The sequence below is a fragment of the Lissotriton vulgaris genome, chromosome 2_1 (genome assembly GCF_964263255.1).
Source record: "Lissotriton vulgaris chromosome 2_1, aLisVul1.2, whole genome shotgun sequence".
In the NCBI taxonomy this organism is placed as follows: Eukaryota; Metazoa; Chordata; class Amphibia; order Caudata; family Salamandridae; genus Lissotriton; species Lissotriton vulgaris.
In genome coordinates this window covers 1292190977-1292214492 of record NC_141687.1, presented here as the reverse complement: position 1 = coordinate 1292214492, position 23516 = coordinate 1292190977, and the positions used below count along the sequence as shown (strand labels likewise).

The window sequence follows — 23516 nt, the reverse complement described above, 5'->3', positions numbered from 1 at the left end:
GCTCACACATCTTGCCATGGGTCTTCAAATGGTTCTTCTGTGATATCAGGGGTAGGTCTACTGGAGGCCCGCCTTGCTTGACAATAATGAAACAAGGCTTATAGGTTTCCCACCAAGGACTCGATCAATGAAAACAGACTTTCTCGCAGAGACGTGCTTTAATTTTACTGGCACCTTGGTGGCCAAAACGTCCTAGCTGGGTGATACAGGCACTAACTATGTGCACAACAAACAGAAAGTATCCTCTGAGCAAGAATACCTTTAAAAGTGGTGCTAGGTTTTTCATGTATATTCCATAAAGTGTTCAAGTCTATGCTACTTTCTTGATCCCGATCCCCCACGTTAAAGAGGAAGTCTTTCTACTGGACCGACTTGGCAGCAGTAATGGCTTGCTGAAGGCAAGCATAATCTTCGGTTGCTTATGCTAGTTTAAGCTAGCCAGACTGTCTTCGGGCAGTTCACAGTGGCAATCCACTCTGTACACTCATCAGCTTCCCTTCCTGTGTTCACAAACTGTCCAGACCTGGTAGTCGACAGAGGTGTGCACCTGGATTTGCATCATAGCATGATGCCTAGAGCTGCTGTACCCACTTCTCAATCCTCTGTGTGGTGGAGGGGAGCTGTGCCTGCAAGAATAAGTATGAGGAGTTTGCCGTTGTTTGTTACTTTGAAATAAGTATAAACGAAACTGTGTGCAAACTCATTTGATGTCAAGGGTTTCCTTTTCAATATGTGCATAGCACTTTTCTGTACTAGTCAGCACTGTACTCACGAAGGCAATCAGCCTGCGTTCATCTGTTTATGTAAGTTCCACAAGGACAGCCCCTAGCCCTGTAGGGATAGCATCTACTTTTCACTCCTACTCCTTAGCGGGGTCAAAACATGCCATACTTGTGTCTTGGAGTAGCATGTCTTTGATGTCTCCTCAGCCTAGCCCCAGACCCAGGGGTCCATGTCTTAATCAACTCTTGCAGCGATCCAGACAACACTGCCAGATTAGATACAAAACAGCCACTGAATATGTAGCCAGACCCAGGAAATGTTACACTTCAGATCACATTGTGGAGGCTCTGGCTCCCACAAGTCAGCTCCTTTTGCTGGGTCCACTTGGAATCCGTAGTTGAGGAGAAGCCATCTTTTCATTTCACCATTGACTCCTTAATGGCCCTGAAGTCGTGGTTGAGGTGGGCTATCCAGGTTTTCCAGTAGGGTGCCACCACTGCAGGATCACTCAATTCACTAAACGGATGTAGAGGATTGACTGCACCACCCATGGTTGGGTGGGCCTGTACTGCTGAGCAGCATCAAGATATTGTATGTTGGGAACAGACATGGGTACAGCTGGTTGTGCAGTGCCAACCCCTTGACTTGGTGTGCTCTCTGTTGTAGGAGGAGCATGTAGACAGCGGTTGCTTTCAATGTCTCATTTCCTCTCATTCCTTTGCTTGATGCACAAGATGTATCTTTTGGCCTTAGGAGTTTTCCAGAGGTGTAAAGCTCATATATTAAACTCTGAGGGTTATGCTCTTGCGGTGTGCTGGTTAACTTGGAATAGGATTTGCGCCCATTCCATGGATATAGGGTGCTTGCGTGTTCTCTTGGTTTCCTCTTCCCGGAGTACGTCTTCTTCTGCAGCGCACCTTTTTTAATGGCTCCCACTGAAGCTTCCACGGAGGTCCTCCAGTGCATGGCTATGCTCGCATTGCGAGAAGTAAAAGAAGAGATGCGATGCGCAGATGCACTTTGTCCATTTTTCGTCTACGAAAACTCCTAGCGCACTTGCTTCCCATGTATCTACCCCTGGAATATTGACAGTTGCTCCAAGGGTATCCTGAACATATCGCCAGTATTGTTGCTGTATGGGGCATCCCCAGAACATGTGTTAAAAGTCCGATGCGGGGGTTTGGCATCTGGGGCATGTGAACTGCGTGTCTGGGGAGTATTGTTGCAGGCGCTGGGGTGTTAGGTATGCTAGGTGCAAGATATTAAATTGTATATTTTTGAAGCGTGCGTTTCTGGAGAACCTTTTGGGGTATTCAAGCGCCTGCGCCCACTCTTTGTCATGTAGTGGTCTATTGAGGTTGTCTTTCCATGTTTGCCTTAGAGAGGTCAATGGCTTAAGTGTCAACTCTCTGGTAGCTTTACACAGCCATGTGACGAGATGTCTGCCGGCCCCATGTGTAGCATGGTGTGTATGACTGGATGAGTCAGTGGCTCTCCTGCGAACGGGTCCCAGAATGGGTGGCTACTCGCCAGGAGACATCGGTGTAGCAGGAATTGTCCGGGAGGGATGTTGTCTTCTTCTACTAGTTATTCATACGGATGCAATTGGCCTCCCTCGAATAGGGACTCCCATTCCGTTAGTAAGCTGTCAGTCCAGTGCTGTAGTGTGCGCGCCGTGTAGTTACCTTCTTATCGTGGGAACCCCACCAGTGGAAGTAATGGTGAATATGGCGGTCTCCCTCTGGGCATGCGGTGTATGGGCAACATACAGGCTCGAGCCACCGTTGCTTGTAGTGGGTGTGTAAGTTGGGGTTTTGTACCCGGCAGCAATAGACGTCGGATTGTTGGTATGGTTACTTCTTCTGTATCGGAAGTAGTCTCGCCCAGATGACGCTGCGCCATCCATTGCGAGAGCCACTTGAGTTGCGGCGCCAGGAAGTATGCCTCAAAGACTAGTGCTCCCAGCCCTCCCTGGTCCGTCAGGAAATAGAGCTTGGACAGGGCTACTCTTGGCCGGCCTGTTCCCCAAACAAGTGAGGTGAGGAGGGTATCTAATTCTCGGAAGAAGGGGCGAGGTGGAATGATTGGGAGGTTGACAAAGTGGTATAAGAGCCGGGGGAAAATTTTAGCCAGAGCTACCCATCTAATAGGGGCCAAGGGGAGCATCTTCCAGAACCCTACGCCGTTCGAATGCCTGCCAGTACTTTATGGTGGTTCCCTTCATACAAGTAATGTGGGGAATGGTATAACCTAACTCCAAGGTACCTAGGGCTGCATGGCTCCAAGTGATTCTTTGGGTCCCAATAGTAATGTCCAAGGGGGCTAGGTGGGGACTTAAGGGGTATATCGTGGATTTGCTCCAATTGACTTTGAGGCACAAGACCTCCGCAAACTCCTGTAGGGTTGCCCATATGGGAGTCAGGTCGGTCGTGATGTCGCGCATATATATGAGCAGATCGTCCGCGTATATTGACACGCTGTGGACTGTGTCAGCTATCGGGATGCCCCAGGCTTCTCCTTCCCGGTGCAAATGAATGCTCTATTGCAAGGGTAAATAAGAGAGGGGACACCCCTGTTGTGTGCCCCTCTCCACCAGAATTGGGGCTGAGATATATTTCCCTAGACGGACCCTCGTTGTAAGGTTCCTATAGAGGAGCAGTGTGTACGCCAGCAGGGTCGGACCCACCCCGTTCCATCGGAGAATGGCAAATAAATAAGGCCACAGGAGGTAATCGAAGGCCTGATCTAAATCTAAAATGAGGCAAGCCGCTCGTGGAAACTGGGGACCTGCTCTGTCTTGTATGTGGAAGAGCCTGCATAAGTTCTGAGATGTGTTGCGACGGGGAACGAATCCATTCTGATCCGGGTGGATCAGTGGAGGAAGGAGCTGGGAATACCGATCCGCTCAAAATTTCCCAAGTATTTTACAGTCTGCATACAATAATGTTATAGGCCTATACGAGGCTGGGAGTCTCAGGTCACGGTCTGGCTTGGGGAATACCACAAGAACTGATTCTCTAAGGGAGCCTGGCAGTTCACCTCTTTCCAGTGAATCTTGAAGCATGCCCGTAATTTGGGGGACTAGCTGGTTTGAGAAGGTGCTGTAATACGCTAGAAGGAACCCGTCCATGCCTGTGGCTTTATTACGCGCCAGGGCACGGATCGCGTGGGAGACATTGGCGGACCCAATCTTTTCGTCAGCGTCTTTCCTGTCTTCGTCCGGTATTTGCGGGATCGTCGAGTGACGCAGGAATTGGATGATTAGGTGGGAGTTGTCTTGTGTTGGGTTTCGATAGGCCTCGGAGTAGAAGTTGTGGAAGATATGGAGGCTCTCCACTTGGGAGTGTCGGGGGACCCCCGCTCGGCCAATCAGTTCTGTGATGGGTTTGGTCTCCCTGTCCTGGCGGGCCAGCCACGCCAGGAGGGTCCCTGCTGTGTGTCCCTCCTTATGGGATCTGACCGTGTCTGCGCTTTGTAGTTATATTTGCTCAGACTCTGTAACGCCTCCGCGTATACTGTCTTAGCCGCCGCTATTTGCGCTGCCGTGGCCCAGCTTGCATCCTCTTCTTTTGTTAATGTCGCTAGTGTAGTCTCTGCACATAGGAGCGCTGCTTCTAGTGTTTTCCAAACCCCCACTATTTGCTGTTTACACTGTCCCCGTGAAACAAACTTAAAGGCATCCCATTCTAGCGATCTGGAGGTTGCTGTCTGGGCATTTGTTCAGAAGTACTTTCAGATGCTATGCTCCTGGTCATGTCGGAACATCTTGTCAGTGAGACATTCCTGCAGCTGTCGGGACTGGTGGGTGAGGGGGTCGCCATCTGAGGGTCAGGATATGGGCATCGTGATCCGAGAGGACCCGTCCTAGGTAATCGGAATGCTGAGCTTCAGGGAGTAAGGATGTCGAGCAGAGGAACCTGTCTAGGCGCACACGCAGATTGTGGGGGACCAAGTGGAAGGAGTAGAGTCTGGTGTCCGGGTTCCGGGACCGCCACACATCCACCAACGCCCAATGTGTCACCCATGTTTGGAAGCAGTCCGCTTGTTTGTGCGCCTGGAAGTGTGCAGGGGGAGGATGGGATCTGTCCAGCTGAGGATCTAGTGTACAGTTATAGTCATCCCGAGCAGCCAGGGTGTAGATGTGTATTAGGCTAGAACCCCATTTAGATGTCCCCAGGATTTTTCCTGCTCTACATTGGGGGCATAGATACTCCCTAGCAGTATAGGCTGGCCCTCTAGGAGCCCCTCCACTAGTGTGTAGCCGCCTTCCTTATCTATTGTGTGTTTGAGTTCCCGAAAGGGAGTCCCTGGGCAGAGCCAGATTAGTGTGCAATGGGCAAAGGCAGAGTACTTGGTAGCATAGATGGTCCCCCGCCATTTACGCCACTGGCCGTCGGCTTTTGGGGCCATTAAGTGTGTCTCCTGCAACACAGCTATTTGCGCTTGCTGCCTTTTGACATATGAGTATACAGACTATCTTTTGCGTGCTGTGTGCATGCCTCTAACATTGATCGTTATGATCGTGATGTGATATCTGTGTTAAGTGTCATAGTGGGCATGCATTGTTGTGCTTGGGGGATGTGGTCCCACTGCAGGGGTCAGGGCATTGCCTGGGGTCCCACCGCCCCGTCGCCGTCCATTGAGGATCTGTGGGCCTAATCATCTGCGCACTATCTTGTTGGATATCTAGGGGAGACTTTGGGAAGGAGGGGGTGTAACTATGATGCAGGGAAACGTCCCAACTAGAGGGACCTGCTGCTCGAGGCGACACGTCCAAATAAAATGGCATGTTTATGCTCTAATACGGTATTGTGGGTGTGTGGTTTCTCTGTGGCTCCGGTGGTGGTCTATGTGGTCCCTTGCAGCATAAGTAGGTGTTTTGCTGTGCCAAACAGATCCCCCCATGTGTTATGTAGTGTGTTCGCCCAAGGATGATGTGCCCTGGGTTCTCTTGCAGTGACTGCCCCTTTGGTTGAATAATATAACAATGTCCAGTGTCCAGCGTCTGGGGCAATACCAGGTGCCCTGGGAGGCTATTTGGTTATAACAAGATGTCCCATGTTATATGAATGTGTCTGCTGTCTGTGTGTTGTGTTTTGCACATCATTTTCTAAATCTGTGTCACCTTTTAGAGTAACAGTTCCATTTTGTTAGTCTTTCTACTTCTTTGAGGACCTCTATGGTTCTGTTTGACAGCTTGTGGGGACCAAATTCGATGTCTTCAGAAGCCATGCTGCCAAACTTAGTGTTTTGGGTTCCGGATGGAACGCTATGCATTCTAGCATGGTTAGAATGTCCTGTCGTGTTGGTAGCAGCATCATATTTCCAGGAGCCAGCTCCAGGATGTCAGAGAACCAGGCTTGTCTGGCCCATCATGCTGCAATGAGGATGAGGGTTGAGGATGTCTGTTTGTACATCTCCATTCATCTGCTGTCTCGAGAGTACTTACCACATTACGACTGGAAGGTCTTAAAGTCTAGTTACATTGTTTCGAGCTCTGGTATGGTTATGTGTTTCACTGCATCCCCGGAGCTCCACAGGCTCTTGAAGTTTAATCTGTTCAGGTGAGCTTCCCACTCTTTATGGGATGTTCCTGTCACAATAATGACCATGGGAGTTGGTTGTTTGAAAGGTCCGCCAATTGTGATGTTCTTGCTCTTCACCATTTTATTTCCTTGTGCACTCTCTATGTTGCAACCACTAGATTTTCACAAATCTGCATTGCCTTTGACCAGTGTCTCAGCAGCCATTCCTGGATCAGTCTCATATGGAGCCTAGCATTTCGTTTGAGTGGTATGCATGACACCTTCATACCCATGAGTTTCCTCACTGTCGGAGCTTGCACCTTCTGGTAGAGGCGAACTTACTGCACCATTGCCTGGGCCCATCTCTCTAGGGGTACGGTTCTCTCCTGTCTTGAATCTAGTCTGACTATTTGAAAGATATTTTCCCTTTCTGGTATTGTGGGAGATTTTTCCAGATTGATGGAGAAGCCGAGTTTATGCAGCATTTCATGACCTTGTTTGTGTTGTCTCTGCAGTGGTGATATGATTTTACCTTCATGAGCCAATCTGCAGATTGGGGTAGATGTGGATTCCCTTTCAACTCAGGTGCATTGCCACAGCGGAGAAGACATTTTGTGAACACCCTTGTTGCCGATTTTATCCCAAAGGGTAGCACTGTGAACCTTGTTTATGACGAATCTCATGAACTTCTTTGTTTTTTGTTCATTGGTATGCACAGATACAAGTTCTTTGAGGTCTACTGTTGCCATGTAGTCCCCCTTTCTGATGAGTGGTATGACCTGTAGTAGTGGTGTCCTAAGAAACCTATATGTTTTGCTGCATTTGTTCAGGCCTCTGAGATCTATGATGGCACTTAAAGACAAGCCTGCTTTTGTCACCAAGAAGTAGGCTGAGTACGCACCTTGTCCCCTTTGTATAGCTCTTTTCCACAGTAGGTCTGCAGCTTCCTTTTTAAGTGTAATAGTGTCCTTCCTTCATTAAGGTCTTACCCACGGTTGGATGTTGAGCAGTGTTTTAAGAGTTCTATTCAATATCTATGTTGCATTATGCCATGTATCAATTTATCGGAGTTAATGTCATGGCATTATCCGAGGAAGCCTCATATTCTACCCCTACTGGTGTTGAGTGCACAGTAGAGGGTGCTCTAAGGAGTCCCTTGCGGATGTGGTCAGCGCCTCTCAGTGTTGCACCTCTTCCACAAGCCCTTCTCGAAAGGGCTGCCTCTGTTTGCTATATTGCCACTGTGTTGGTGTTCTGAGGGCAGGCTGCTGCGTGGAGAAGGATGTATGGGAGGCTGATGACGTAACATCTTTGTGCACTTATTCTCCTTCGTGGGGTGGTTGCTCCACTGAATTGCCCTCTGAATTGCAGTGCACCCATGAACTTGGCTATCTCATTGTCCTTATTCATTGGTTGAAGTGATTATCTACCACTGATGCAATGAGGGACTCCTCATTGAAGGACATATTTACTACTGCTGCCTGCACTTCCTGCTTGAATCCTGACACCCCTAGCCAGGCATGCATTCTGAGCATACTGTCTATGTAGAGTTGCCTGCTGTTGGTGTCTACCGCATCCAGAGCTGATTTCAAGCAGGAAGTGCTGATCTTCTTCCTCTCCTCGATGGTGCCTTGCCTCCCAGATATTGTCTGGGTGGCTTTGTAGTAGATTCTCCATCTCTTCCCACTACTAGTGGACATAATTGTTCAGGAGGGAGTTGGAATTAGTGATTCTCAACTGGACAGCTGCTGCTCTTTCCATTTTCCTCCCCATCATGTCCACCTATTTGCTCTATCGAGGCACACTGATGTTGGTGAGTGGTCAACCTTATGTGCCATGGAGACAATAATGAAATAAGCAGCCACTGATCCCCTGAAATATGCGGGAACCTGTGTAGGGTGCCTGAATTTTTTCTCTACATATGGAGTGACAGCCTTTGATCTGGCTAGTTCCTTGGAAGCTTCCCTTCCCTGGTCCATCGCACCTGGAGTAATGGAAGGAACTAGCTCTTTTGTTGTAATGGCAGTAGGGCATCGAGAAGGAAGCAAGACTCTCCTTGTTTTCCTCAAGTTTGACACTATGGGCATCCGCCACCTGTTTCACCACTGGGTTGTACACAGATATGTCGTCCAGCGACAAGGTTCTCAAAGGCGAAATGTCCACGCTTTCCTCTGGCAATTCGGCTTCGAGGTTCAGCCAGCCCTCTGAGGTGTCAGCTTTTAATTTCCCCTCTTGGAAGGAGCTTTTGTTGTATCCCTCCTCAAATTTGAAGCCATCTTCCTGGTCTTCTGCCGGCTCAGGTTTTGGCAGGAGTTCTAGGTCCGGCTCTTCGGCGTCGACCAGTGTTACCTTAGACACCGGAGCGGGATCTTCTATCTTCTTAGGGACTTGTCAAACTCCTTTTCTCTTACTGATTAAAGACTCCATGTATGCTTTGAGGCACCTCTTGTTGAATTTCAGCGCTTTTTTCTCAGCATCAACCACATTTTTAGGGCCAAAGTGTCCCTCTTGAGGTATGAATTTTCCATCTCATTCTACGGTCCCCTTTCGCAATTGAGACCCTCTGGTTTCTGGTCCTTGAGCACACGCGCAAGCTGCCTTTCTGTGCAAACATATGGTGATTTTTAGGGCAGAACCTGAATGGCGTGTGTTCCATGCCCTACCAGCATTCTTTGGCCACGCAGTCAAGGGACCTTGTCGACTTGTAGGGATGAAAACCGCAAGATCTTCGGTATAAAACCAGTGATCTTCATCAGTAGCCTTCATTATTCAGTGTCCAATTGCGCTTCTTGGGTTGTTCTTCGATTTTTCTCTGACATAATCTCTCTCTTCTCCTGACCACCTGGGAGCTACCACCACTGCAACCTAATCCAACAGCAAGAAAAAATAGTCTTCAGTTGGTGACAAAGCAATGGGGATTCCTTCACGTATTTCTGACGTCATCAGGGAGGGACATAGCACCAAATGGTCAATGAAGCCCACTAAATTAAACAAAAAAATGAAACAATTCTGGATGCACTCATTAGTTGGCAGAATAATGCAGAGCAAGTGAATCCAAAAAGATTCACACTGTAAAATGATGTGATAACGTAGACTACTGCTAAGATGGTTAATTGAAAGTCTTAATATACAATATTTAAGCCTTCAGACCCAGGAAAATACATTGGACGTTTTAAAAGAGTTTGTACAGATACCGATTCAGTTTTCAGTTAAGATGAACTCAGAATTGTTTTTAAATGGATATCAAACTTGATATCCATAATATACCATTAGTAACTAATACCCATGGGATCAAAACTAATTTCTCTACTATGGCTAGTGTTCAATTCAGGTTTTGATATTAAAATGGTAAATATATAGGAGGTCCTTTTGTGAGAATTTGTAGGACTGTTTCAACATCAACATGCCCAACTGGTCATCATTTAGGAATCCTTTCATTTCTATCACACATATGTGCAAATGAGGAAGGGACCTCTGGAAGGATTGTAAAATGTATGAAAGATATCTAGCACTGGGCAACACTCAATTGACTTTGCATCAACGGTGAGAAGGTGAATATCATGAACTTGGACTCCACTCTCCTTCCTTTCATTTGGCTAGACATTAATTTTTTCAAACTACAATTACCCCAGAAGGTTGAGGGTGGCATTCCAAAATCATCTTGCCATCCCATCAATAAATTACAATTGTGGGGCTGATGATTTCTTGCTTAATGGCCTCCACCAAGGAAAGCTACAGAAACCTTTCTTTTGTGTCAGAAAGGCCCAAAAGTAGTATACCATATTAGGCCTCTTTCATGCATTTCCTCTGAAATAGTTTTCACCTTTAGAAGGTCAAAAAGTTAAGACCACTCCCTTTAATCAGAACTGTAGCAATCAATCACATACATTTTGTTCTAGGTGTGTGAACATCATCATAGAGCTCTGATTGCCCAGGCTCCCCTCAAAATATGGTCCACAATTTTCTCAATGTTCAAGTATATTGTGGTGCCCTCAAGGCGTGTGGCCTCCCTCTGCCCTTGGGAGACCAAACCAACTCTCTAGGGAATAAGAATCCCCTCTGAGGTATACAAACGTCTTGCACAAATGCTGAGGCACAACCAAAAATTAGTCCAACTATAGTAGAAACAAGGAAGTCCATAGGTCGATTCTAATTTCCTTCTGTATATTCTTTTATTTCATATCAACAAAGCCAATATAGGATAAAATGGCAGTCGACACGTGTTTCGTCAGAAGGACTTTCGCAAGGCTAAAAATAATAGAAGCGCGTGAGAATTTTCAGAATGATTTTTGCCGTAAAATAATCACAAACGAATATGTGGAAAAGACCTGTAGTCTCAGGAATCGGTAGATAGCTGTTCCTGCTGTCTGAGATTCACATGCTCAAACCTTGATAAGCCTGTATCTGTAAATAACTCAAACTGAGTTCTCCTCCGAATCACCAGATGTTCAATCAGACATAATTTGGTAGGGAACAAACAATCCGGTACAATTGCTCTGTTTTCATGTCGTAGACAACATATATTGGGAAAGAACAAACTGTCTGAGCAGGTATGGAGATTTATAGAGTAAAGAGGGTGGGGATCAAAGGCGTTCGGTGTGAGGTGGATGAAGAGGAGAAAATCTCAATTTCTTTCCCAAAGGACAGAATTGGCAAGACTAGTATCAGCAGATGGGAAGACGAAGAAAAAACAAACCTCGTCTTCTTCCTCACTTTGGGGTATTTGCTTTAGCTTTTGATTTGTGCAAAAAGAACAGATGATGGACGGAATGCTGAACAAATCAACCATTCAACCCTAGTCACAGATCTGGGTTAAATCCATTGTTTATTTGCTTGCCACCCCATTCCAGTTTGGACACAGTAATTTCCAACTCAGTATTGACCCTGCTCCCATGGGAATAGTCCAGCCTGAACTGCCAGACCAGGTCCTCCCTGGACCAGAAACAAGCATCCAGGGACCAATTTCGGGTTATCACCCCTCATCAGCCAGGTTAGCTGGAATCCGGTGGCATAGCGAGCACAGGACCCACGTCTGGACATATTACCCTTCCCACATAGAGGAAACAAATGCAAAAGGAACACATGATGGACGGAATGCTGAAAAAATCAAACATTCACCCCCCCAGTCACAGTTCTGGGTTAAATCCATCGTGTTTTGCTTGCCGGTCGAAGGATGATGGTTTCCGGTCCAGGACCGACCTGGGCTGGCAGTTCGGACTCGACTGTTCCTATAGGGAGCAGGGTCAAGTCTGATTTGCATATGACTTGGTCCAAACTGGGGTGGCGTGGTGAGCAAAAAACTATGGATTAAACCCAGTTCTGTGACTGCTTGATTCGTTCAGCATTCCATCCATCATCTGGTCTTTTTGCTTTTGTCACCCTAAGTGGGACGTATGCCCAGACGGAGGTCCTGTCCTCACTGTGCGAGTGGATTCGAGCTAGCATGGCTGATAAGGGGTGATACCCTGAAAATGGTCGCAAGTGGCTTGTTTCTGGTCAAGGCAGGACCTGGCCTGGCCTGGCAGTTCAGGCTGGACTGTCCCATGCACAGGGGGGCCAGACTGATTTGCATATGGCTGGGTCTAAACTGGGGTGGCTTGGTGAGCAAAAAAACTATAGATTAAACCGAGATTTGTGATTGGGAGTCAATGTTTGATTTGTTCAGCATTCCATCCATCATCTGTTGTTTTAGCTTTTGATCTGAGCTGCAGGTCGTGCGGATATACACAGAGAAGACTAGCTCACCAAACAAGTTATGCTATTTGCAAAACTTTATTGCAAGCAAAGAAGTGAAGATAATCAAGGTTCATTAGTGTGGAAAGATGAGATTCCATCATTCAGTGATCAGGTGAGCAGCTGCATGCGAAGATGGGATGACTGAGGAGTTTGTGAAATCTGGGAGGCATTGCGTAAACCTGTGCCAAGTTGAGCCAGGTTTAAATCTGTAGCTATACCTAGGCCTGCAGAAGACGAGAATTAGCTTGGTGATGTTGAATTTGAGGTGGATTGAGGGTGCCTGGATTGAATATTGCCCAGACAGTATCTCACGCACATTATTTCAGTTGCAGACAAGAAGTTGAGGTATAACTGTGTTTTCGGGAACAGTGTGGCAGAGCAATATCTTGTTCAGCCTGGACTCACTAATTTATTGGAATGAGAAAAGACACTTGGCCACTCAATACTTGATGGGGATTGATCAGGAATTGGGTTATTAATTTGGGAGTAACAGTACCCCTAATAACTTAATAAATCCTCTCTAGTTAGGTAAAAATGGAGTCATGATAGAATCTCTGGTCAATCCTTGGTAGCTGCAGCACGCAATGCCCTGAGAAGTGCATATTAAATTCAAGTAGTGGCAACAATTTTGAAGTAAGGAACACAACAGAATAAAAGTACCAACCTAATTTAGAAAACCGAGGAAAAAATCAACTATCAATAAAATACCATGATCATTAAAATACGGTAAGAGGAACCGGAATTTTGGCAAAATAAGCCAAGAAAAAGTAAAGACCCAAATAATAGTCACTGTTCGCAGCTGACTGAGACCTCGGCATAATTTACAGTCAACTGCAATGGAGCAGAGATCAGATACACCAAAAGAGTTGTCCCAGTCAAAGTTTTACCTTTGGTTTTCGTCTCTGAAATGGAAGGCAAGTTGCAAGGCTATTACTGCTGGGGGTCCCTCAAAGTCATCAAGCTTCAAATGAATCCATTGATTTAGGCAGCAAAAGCTCAGAGTGTCACAAACCTGGATTTCATAACGGCCGAGGTAGCTTTGCAAGTTGGGCAGATTTGCCCTATTGGCCTGGCCCAAGGTTTCCTCTTTAGAATTAGTCACTCTTCTGGAAATAAATATCCTCCATCAGGGCAAGTCTTGAAGTTGCAGCTGATCAGGGCTCCACAATGCTTGACACCTTTCCTTAAAAGTCCTCTTATCCAGTTATTAGCATGACTAAACGCTCTGAGCGAGAACCACCTGGTTGGGTGTGATCTTCCAGGCAAGCCTCAATTCCTTGCTCTTGTCACAGGCAGTGGAAAAAAAATCACTAAGTCACTCTTTTCTTAACCTGCTTTAAAGTTCCTTCTTGTCAGTCCTGCAGCCCCTTACTCCTCTGGGCAGGCGTCTAGGTGCAAGCTCTCGCTCCAGGCAAGTCTTTTTGATTTTTGATTTTTGTGTGCCTAAAGCAGGCAAACAAGAGGTCAACCATTTGACCCTAGGGGAGCAGATCCAGTAAATCAGGAATATCCTTCGATATAAACGAGCAAATCATACAATATATTTGACCCATTGGTTAGCAACGTCAGGCCAGCAACAAAAAAAGGGCACTAAGTGCTATCCTCTGCATTACTAGTGCAACAATGAATACGGATGTTGGCATTAGAAGGGGAGAGAGCATTTACAACGCTGTGAGTACCACGTGTGTTGGTAACAACACGGACGTTACATCGTCCGCGTTGTTACCACGCATGGCATTACATCGTAAGTCGTTTCACTGACTTGCGCTAGATGGCGTGCTACACCAGAGAATGTGTTGGATTTTAAGTCCAACACATTCCCTGCTGTTCCACTAACTGGAGTAGGAATAGTAATTTATACTATTCCTAAGTCCAGCGTGACATCTAGTGCAAGTCGTAGAAACAACTTACCTACGTTGTAATGCCATGCGTGGTAACCACACGGACGATGTAACGTCTGAGTTGTTACCTACCGCGAATAAATATGTGGCGTTGTAACGTCACATATTCCATTAGAAGTATCCAGAGAGTTGCTGCTTAAAAAAATATATCATCAACGCATTAATAAAATATTGGTATGATCTACCTTAGACAACAACTTCTGTAAGGCCCAACATGGATGACATCCTAACACCTGTGTTCACGAAAAATGGCACCCTGTAGTGTCCTTCAGCGCCACTATATCCAGCTGCCAAATGAAACTGTAGACAAGCATTCCCAGGATGACCTTGCAATAAGTCATCGCAACATTACCTGCAACCAGGATTGTACGTACAGGTGAAGATGCCCTCTACAAGCAGCCTAAATGTGATTCAGTTCTGCTACTCAGAGTGTGAGTTGATATGCTTTGAGAATCAAGAGCAGCACCAATCTTTTGTCTTGAAGATAAGTAGGAGGCTTGTAGGAGTTATGTCCAGCTAAAGAAAGTGATTTCCAGAAAACCACCTTATCTCTATTAGAAGATTCTGCTGGATCATGGTGACCCATTAAAATGTATGAGATGTTATATACTTATGTATAAGCACAGTTATTTTAGAAGTGTTGCTTCTTTAACAGGATATAAAAGATATCACCCAACTAAGACATAATACCCACATAGATCTCAATGTTTCTACTTTTGTGATTCACATATGTGCCTATGTTCTCAAATTCTCTTTCGTTTTGATCACATATTTTCAAGATGCCAATTCTACAGGACACAAATGACTCTATCCTTGTCCATAGGCTGTATGCCATTCACTGGGGTTGCCACTCAGTCACTGCTAATCAGTATTTCACGGCCCAACCATAAGTAGCATGTTACTTACCTTGTGTGCATCTATTCGTAGCGCGGCAGTGCTGCAGATTCACATGCTATGCACACTCCTGCCATCTAGTGTTGGGCTGAGGCTCTACTACTTGTTTTTCTTGAAGAGGTCCTTTCTTGCTGAGCTAAAGTCGAGTCTCCTTCTCTTCGAGAGAATGTGCATGTTGAATGGCTTCCTTGTTAGACTGTTCATTTTCCCCTGTCATAATGGTGAGGGCGCATAGAGCTAGTGAAAATAATATAAAATAATGGCATATGTGTGTGCAATTAACAAGTTACTTACCTTCGGTAATGCCTTATCTGGTAGAGACTGTATCTAGTTGTAGATTCCCTACCTTTTTAATTTCCCCAGGTTTCAGACTGGATCCAGAAGATTTTCTGTGAGCAGCACTCCTGCGTGCCAGTAGGTGGCATTGATCGGGTCCGAATCTGTTGTCGTTCATGCTGGAAGTGACATCGGGATACCTATATAGGTGCCACCCAGGATCCTTCATTTCTTTTCACGACTTTCCATGCCAGAAGTGTGAACCTTGAACTCTTGCGTGCAGTCAAGGTATACCAACACTCTTTTTCGGTCCAGATGGTGGAGACGCGAATAGCATATGTTACCACGCATACCAAAACTATGAGTAGCTTAACAACGCAGTCAATACCACGACTGTCGTCACCACAAGATCCATTAGAATGCAAGTCATTACAATGACTTGCTTTAGGGAAGTGCTGGACATTGGAATAGTTTAAATTACTTTTCCAACTCCAGTCGATGTATCAGTAGGGACGGTGTTGGACTTAAAATCCAACACCAGTCCAACACCGCATTCCATAAAGAAAGTCGTTGTAATGACTTGCGTTGTAATGGAACTCGTCGTAACGTCACAGTCGAGGTACTGGCTGTGTTGTAAAGGAACTACGATGTAATGCCTGTGCTGTAATAGATGTTTCCCTGACAAATTGATGCTTATTTTTGTAACATGGTGATTGGGGTTTACAAAATCCCCTCACTTTGCAGTCAGAGAAAAAAAAGAAATACAGAGTATGTGACAAACTTGCTGGGGTACAGGTAAAGTGAATGGAAAAGCTGCAGGATGTAATTTTTTAAAAGCGCAACAAAATGTAAATACATGTGAACTGTTCACATACAGCAGTTAAAAAAGCCAAAATTAAGTACATTCTTTTTTGTAATTTGAAGTGTAATGGAAAAAATATATATCAATACGATCTAACCAGATCAAGACACTTTACTTGATGATTTAAACATGATAAATATTCACTGAAACCCGATTTCACCCATAATCTTTTGCATGTAGTATAGTTTTAGCTGTATAACTATGTTTGTGCACATTCAGTGGACATTTCAAAGGAAAAATCACCCCGCCTCATGTCTGGTAAAGGGTGCACAGACATAATATCGAGTCCAAAATATTGATTAGACATAATATCGAGTTTTTAATATAGACTGGACAAAATATCGACAGGACAGAATATAGATAACAAAAATATTGTTTTTAAGGTAAGTGAAGTAATATCGACTGTTAAAAAATATAGATAGTTAAAATATCGAAGTATATAATATAGATAGTTAAAAATATCGATTTTTTAATAATACATAATTTTTCATAGTGTATTTTATGTTATAATATGTGTGAAAAGTGTGTATTTATGTTATAAATATTATTTAATGAATTTTGTTTTTATAATTATTGCGTAGTTTAATTCTGTAGCGGGTTGTGGGTTTATAGGGGAATAGGGTGGGAAGTAATTTAATTATAATTAATTAAATATGTAAATGTATTAATTGATAGTAATTTGTAATTAATTGTTAATTCATTTATATGAGTTAATTAATTTAATTGTAATTGGAAAATAATTATTATTGATTGATTAATTGGTAATTATGTAAATGTTACTAATTTAATTCTGTAGCGGGTTGTGGGTTTATAGGGGAATAGGGTGGGAAGTAATTTAATTATAATTAATTAAATATGTAAATTTATTTATTGATAGTAATTAGTAAATAATTGTTAATTAATATGTGTTAAATAATGTAATCATAATTGTTAAATAATTTTTATTAATTGATTAATTGGTAATTATGTACATTTTAGTAATTTAATTTCCGTAGCGGGTTGTGGGTTTATAGGGGAGTAGGGTGGGAAGTAATTTATTAATGATTAATTAAATAATTAAATTAATTAAAATGTATTTTTGGGGAAATAATTGTAAATTAATTTTTAATTATTTAATTATTAATTGTTAATGTTTAATTAATTTGCATTAATAGGTGATTAATTGAAAAAATTATTGTTAATTAGTAATTTTTAAATATTAATTATTATATTAGATACATTTTTTATTTATTTTTAAATAATTATTAATAGATATTCATTTTAGGATTTTTGAATAATATATGAAATATTTACTTTCCCCAATGTTGTATTCTCTGGAGTGGGAATAGTAATTTTAACCTCTACGCTATCCAACGCTTTCCCTACTGTTGCATCCACTGGAGTGGGAATAGTAATTTTTACCCCTACGCTATCCAACGCTTTCTCTACTGTTGCACTCACTGGAGTGGGAATAGTAATTTTAACCCCTACGCTATCCAACGCTTTCCCTACTGTTGCATCCACTGGAGTGGGAATAGTAATTTTAACCCCTACGCTATCCAACGCTTTCCCTACTGTTGCACTCTTTGGAGTGGGAATAGTAATTTTAACCCCTACGCTATCCAACGCTTTCCCTATTGTTGCACCCACTGGAGTGGGAATAGTAATTTTTACCCCTACGCTATCCAACCCTTTCCCTACTGTTGCACTCACTGGAGTGGGAATAGTAATTTTAAACCCTACGCTATCCAATGCTTTCCCTACTGTTGCACTCCTTGGAGTGGGAATAGTTTATTTGTACCCCTACGCTATCCAACGCTTTCCCTACTGTTGCACCCACTGGAGTGGGAATAGTAATTTTAACCCCTACGCTATCCTACACTTTCCCTACTGTTGCACCTACTGGAGTGGGAATAGTAATTTTAACCCCTACGCTATCCAACGCTTTCCCTACTGTTGCACCCACTGGAGTGGGAATAGTAATTTTTACCCCTACGCTATCCAACGCTTTCCCTACTGTTGCACTCTTTGGAGTGGGAATAGTAATTTTAACCCCTACGCTATCCAACGCTTTCCCTATTGTTGCACCCACTGGAGTGGGAATAGTAATTTTTACCCCTACGCTATCCAACCCTTTCCCTACTGTTGCACTCACTGGAGTGGGAATAGTAATTTTAACCCCTACGCTATCCAACGCTTTCCCTACTGTTGCACTCTTTGGAGTGGGAATAGTAATTTTTACCCCTACACTATCCAACGCTTTCCCTACTATTGCACCCACTGGAGTGGGAATAGTAATTTTAACCCCTACGCTATCCAACGCTTACTCTATGCTTGCACTCTTTGGAGTGGGAATAGTAATTTTTACACTTTTGTTATTGTACGTTAATAATATTGGCTATTATTTAATTATATTTTGTTACTATATATATATGTTTTAAGAAATATGAATTGAAATATTTTTTTAACTTTTTTTAATTATTTAATTATTATAAGTTAATTTAAGTATTTTTAAGTATATTTTAGTAATTAATTTGTAATAATAATTTAATTTAACATTGTTTTTAGTAAAGTCGATATTTTTTATAACTATATTTTTGTAAACGATATTTTTAACTCGATATTTTTGTACTTACCTGTTTGTAGATAGAAACTCGATATTTTGTCAACGATATTCTTGATGGTCGATATTCTGTCTCTCGATATTATTTCAGTGATCCCTGGTAAAGCTAGATGAGTCGCCAAGGTATGGCATTTTTAAAATTGGGTCGTGGTTCTAGAATGTTTGAGAAATACTGTGTTAGAATATTTTTTTCCAGACCAGATGATTTAAATCTCGCCTAGGGAGTGGGGGGGCCTCAAGCTTCAATGTGGTACCTTGTTAATCGGCGAGCGGCTTACCCGACTGCGACCCTAATACACCACAAAGGAGAAAACACAAGAGACTTGCCTTTAATCGAAGAAACAGACTGGAAATCCTTTATTACAAGTGATGCACTTTAATTCAGAGGTTGGTATCTGTGTACACGTGAACAATGTAATTAATGGACAATGTAGCTAGATGGGATGAATAATATGCAAGCCTTTCAAATTAAGTCAAATCCCACAAAGACATTCATTATCCTTTACCTCTAGTGAACATGCCTAGGGATATTTTTATACAGCATGAAATAGGAAAAGAATGTAAAGCTTAAAAACAGGAAAGGAACAAATAGTATTGAAACGAAACAAATATATAAAAGTAAGTGTAACCAATAAATAATGTCTTACTTACAGGAAACACATTATATGTATAAGAGAAATAGTATGTTTATGTTAGCCTTGCAATATATTATGTAAAACATGACAAATTATAATTACCTAGTTTGTCTTTTCCTCTGCTTTCACTTGACCCAGACAAACTAACAAGGACAACGCCTCCAATGCTAGATAGGAAATATGAGCAAATACATATCAGATTTTTTAGCTTTCCAAAGTCCAATTCAGAATGTATAAATAACACACAAACATATGTCTGTATGTCTCTAAATGCCAGTAACATCATCCTGAACACAAGACTTTCAAGCCCATTATTGCAAAAATATTTTGTTGGAAAGCAAGTACTATCATAAAAGAAACTGTACTTCATACTCATCTGCCATACATATTTTATAGTCAAAGGTAATATGCAGGGTAGGACCTGTAGGTCTATACTTAAAATGACAAACATAAAACCGCAAGTCTCAGACTCCAAAGAATGGACAGCTAAAACACCACAACTTAGCTCTCATGACATGAAGCAAACATAAGATTTTTTCAGGAGATTTTCATGTATAAATACGCAGCATGGCCTTCTTTAATATCTTAAGCGCTAAGTGGTTTCTGATTCCATTACCCACACCTCTTAGGCCAAACCCTCCAATACACTTTTAAGAATGATCATATTCAATCATCAACTAATGTATTTTAGAGCAGGCATCCTAAACCAATTGTGGTGATGGTGATGATGATGATGGTGGTGGTGGTAAAATCTGTTTGAATTAACTAATCACCAGTTTACCCCAAAAATTATCCCAGTATACACATGTAAAATTCTACAATATGGTTGTTAGAAAAGGTGCTATATCAAAAGGTAAAAACAAATGCGTCAGATTTCTAAAATATAATCTTATGAGATTTTCTAAATCCTAGATGCATATCCTCATTTTTATTCAGGTGATGATGAACGTTTGTACATAGGTGTAATAATTTTTAATGCACATGCGTACACTATAAATGGGGTAGGATAAAAATATCTGAATCTTCCCGTGATTTCTACACACACACACACAGAAAACACTCTTAAGGGACCACAAAATGATCCTAAAAATAAACTGAAATATATCTGTTAGCAAAATATATTCTTTTACAAGTCTGCCCTTTATGCTGCCTCGATTTATTTCTTTAAGTGGTCCACCATAGAATATGTTCAGCTCTGCTCTAGATATCGGTTACAGGTGTTATTTCAAGCTCTAGCCATTCACCCTCTAACCAACACTCCCACTGTGATATCCTCTCCTACTGTAACTCTAGGTTCTTTAGGGCTGTTGATCATGCTTTAATAACCGACTGCAGAATTGGACCTGGTGGAACAGCAGCTATGTTATTATGTGGTGGAACTCTCTGGTCATCAATGTTGTTGCATAAACACAAAAAGAGTATGCAGTTCCTGACAGGGAAAACAGGTTGTGTAAGCAAGTGTTATCTAGAAAGAGGAGGGAATTCCTCTTGACGGAATTAGGACCCTCACACACCCAGCCCGCTAGGTGGCATGCTTCATCATTGGGTCTGCTTCTCGTCTGGTCGGCGATGCAACACCCGGCGGGGACCCATGAAGGGGCTCTTTAGCGTAGATCTTTAATTCCTTGCCGCAAGGTGCAGTGCGTGTAAGGGGCCTAGTGAGTGTAGATGTAAAAGAAGGTGAGGTTTAAATCGGAGGTAAGGGTCCAGTCAGAACAATTTTAATGAGTGTGGCTCCTCTCTTAATGAAAAATAAGTGAGGCGGGCCCCTGAAATAATGTCACAGGTTACCACAGGGTACCGCGTTCAAATGTCAACATGTTTCTTGCGAATTTTCTATTGGACGGCAATTCTTCAGGACCAGTATCAATTTGTTCTACACTATCAATGGTGGTCAAATGTGTTAGTGCGAGACCACAACCAGTACCCTCCCGGTTTCAGCAGTGTGAGGGGGAGATCCTCCGGCAATGCACAGAGAAGACACGGCACTAATCCTTACAGTGTCAACACTTGCTGGAAATTGTGACCCTTATAGAGTTGTCATTCTAGAGTCACAGGAACAACTTTTTAGGGTACTGGTTGTGGTCTCGCACAACCCGTTGTAAAAAGTCCTAAGCTCCCCCTCTTTGCAGACACATCAATGTTGTTGTTCACTCTTTATTAAACATCTGGTAAATTTATTATAGAAATGTATGAAAAAGAATTTCAATAGAATGCTTATGTCAATCAGTGGTGTCAATGCCTAGTCCTATGTACCCTTCCTTCGATTGTTCTGTGGGTCCTACACTGTTCCACTGTATTCGCCCTGTGTTTTAATCCCTATTTTTTCCCTTGGCATATCTTAATGCATACCATTTTACCATTATGCCAATGATAAACAACTTCTCAAAATGTAATCCATCAAAAACAGAGATTCCTTTTAAAGGAGCATGGACTCCAGTCTTCTGTACTTCATCAACAGTTCAATATTCTTCTTCATCGACAAGTTGAAAAGAACAGGAGTGACAATTTTCTATCTTTTTGACAATCTACAGTGGTCTTCCAACTGTCAGTAGGCCTCAAGTGATCGGTAATACCTTCATCTTCCTAAATATTTGCATGCATGAATTAATTCATTCTACAAATAACACAGTTAGAATAGATCGAAACGGACACTACATTTATTAAACTGGTTCCATATTGTGCAGACAAAACATTTTAAGATGCTTCTCTGTGTTGTACACCAACGTTTCCATGCTGCTGTATTTGGCTTTCATCACCATAAACTACCTCCCACCAAGCAACTGGATGCTTGAGATCAAGCAGCCCTTATATCATGGTTTCTAAGTCCAACTAGGCTCATACTGGAGGCAAAGCTTTGTGTATTTCATAGCCCCTCAAGGCATTGACAAGAAACCTAATAAGAAACGATTCAAGATTAAACTCTTCCCTTAGCATCCGCCTAATCACCACTGCGCCAGGGAAGCAGCAAGAAGCCATATTTTAGGCAATGTTGCCTTTTCCAATAAAAAGGTAACTGCAAAACACAGGGGCTAAGGTTACCCAACTAGGGTGGTTCTGGAAACTTAACAGCACAGTGAATTGAAGCCAAATTATTTCCAATCAACATTTACAATGGAAGTTATTGTCATTTGTTCGGTAATAGGGGTACTTGTTTAGGTATGCAAATCATGTATTATTAGAAGGGGGTCAGTAAGCAGAACCGGGCTCACCTAGGACGAGGGGGTGACTATCCTTGCCAGTTTCCTGCCAGTTTCCCCCTCGCCGCCGCAAGCACAACAGCGGCCGGAGCGCGAGGGGGGAAACTACAATCCCCAGACGCCCCAGCGGCGCTACTTGCCACACACGGGACCAGCGCGCCAGGGGGCGCCACAAAAGGACAGCAGCCCCGGGGGAGCGGGGGGTCAGTAAGCAGAACCGGGCTCACCTAGGACGAGGGGGTGACTATCCTTGCCAGTTTCCTGCCAGTTTCCCCCTCGCCGCCGCAAGCACAACAGCGGCCGGAGCGCGAGGGGGGAACTACAATCCCCAGACGCCCCAGCGGCGCTACTCGCCACACACGGGACCAGCGCGCCAGGAGGCGCCACAAAAAGACAGCAGCCCCGGGGGAGCGGGGGGTCAGTAAGCAGAACCGGGCTCACCTAGGACGAGGGGGTGACTATCCTTGCCAGTTTCCTGCCAGTTTCCCCCTCGCCGCCGCAAGCACAACAGCGTCCGGAGCACGAAGGGGGAAACTACAATCCCCAGACGCCCCAGCGGCGCTACTCGCCACACACGGGACCAGCGCGCCAGGAGGCGCCACAAAAGGACAGCAGCCCCGGGGGAGCGGGGGGTCAGTAAGCAGAACCGGGCTCACCTAGGACGAGGGGGTGACTATCCTTGCCAGTTTCCTGCCAGTTTCCCCCTCGCCGCCGCAAGCACAACAGCGGCCGGAGCGCGAGGGGGGAAACTACAATCCCCAGACACCCCAGCGGCGCTACTCGCCACACACGGGACCAGCGCGCCAGGAGGCGCCACAAAAAGACAGCAGCCCCGGGGGAGCGGGGGGTCAGTAAGCAGAACCGGGCTCACCTAGGACAAGGGGGTGACTATCCTTGCCAGTTTCCTGCCAGTTTCCCCCTCGCCGCCGCAAGCACAACAGCGGCCGGAGCGCGAGGGGGGAAACTACAATCCCCAGACGCCCCAGCGGCGCTACTCGCCACACACGGGACCAGCGCGCCAGGAGGCGCCACAAAAGGACAGCAGCCCCCGCGTCGCAGGACCGCGCGCGGGAGGGCGCCCGGGGCTAAGCCCGGGCAAAGGGCGGGCCCTCTGTGGCCAGAGGAGGCCAGAGGAGGACGGGACGGGCCACTACACTTGGTT

At 44.1% G+C, this 23516-nt stretch overlaps 1 protein-coding gene across 4 annotated transcripts in view; it reads right to left on the bottom strand.

The window, feature by feature from the left end:
* The window catches only part of SLC35F5 (solute carrier family 35 member F5), a 681969-nt gene that overhangs the window by 299776 nt on the left and 358677 nt on the right, over window positions 1-23516 (bottom strand). For all 4 annotated transcript variants that reach the window (XR_015308472.1, XM_086957058.1, XM_086957057.1 and 1 more), the window contains one exon: window positions 19257-19321. Coding sequence is in view for 3 of the 4 variants with exons in the window: in XM_086957058.1 (XP_086813184.1) it covers window positions 19257-19321 (65 nt within the window). In the remaining variant the exon portion in view is untranslated. The remainder of the gene's footprint in view (window positions 1-19256; window positions 19322-23516) is intronic.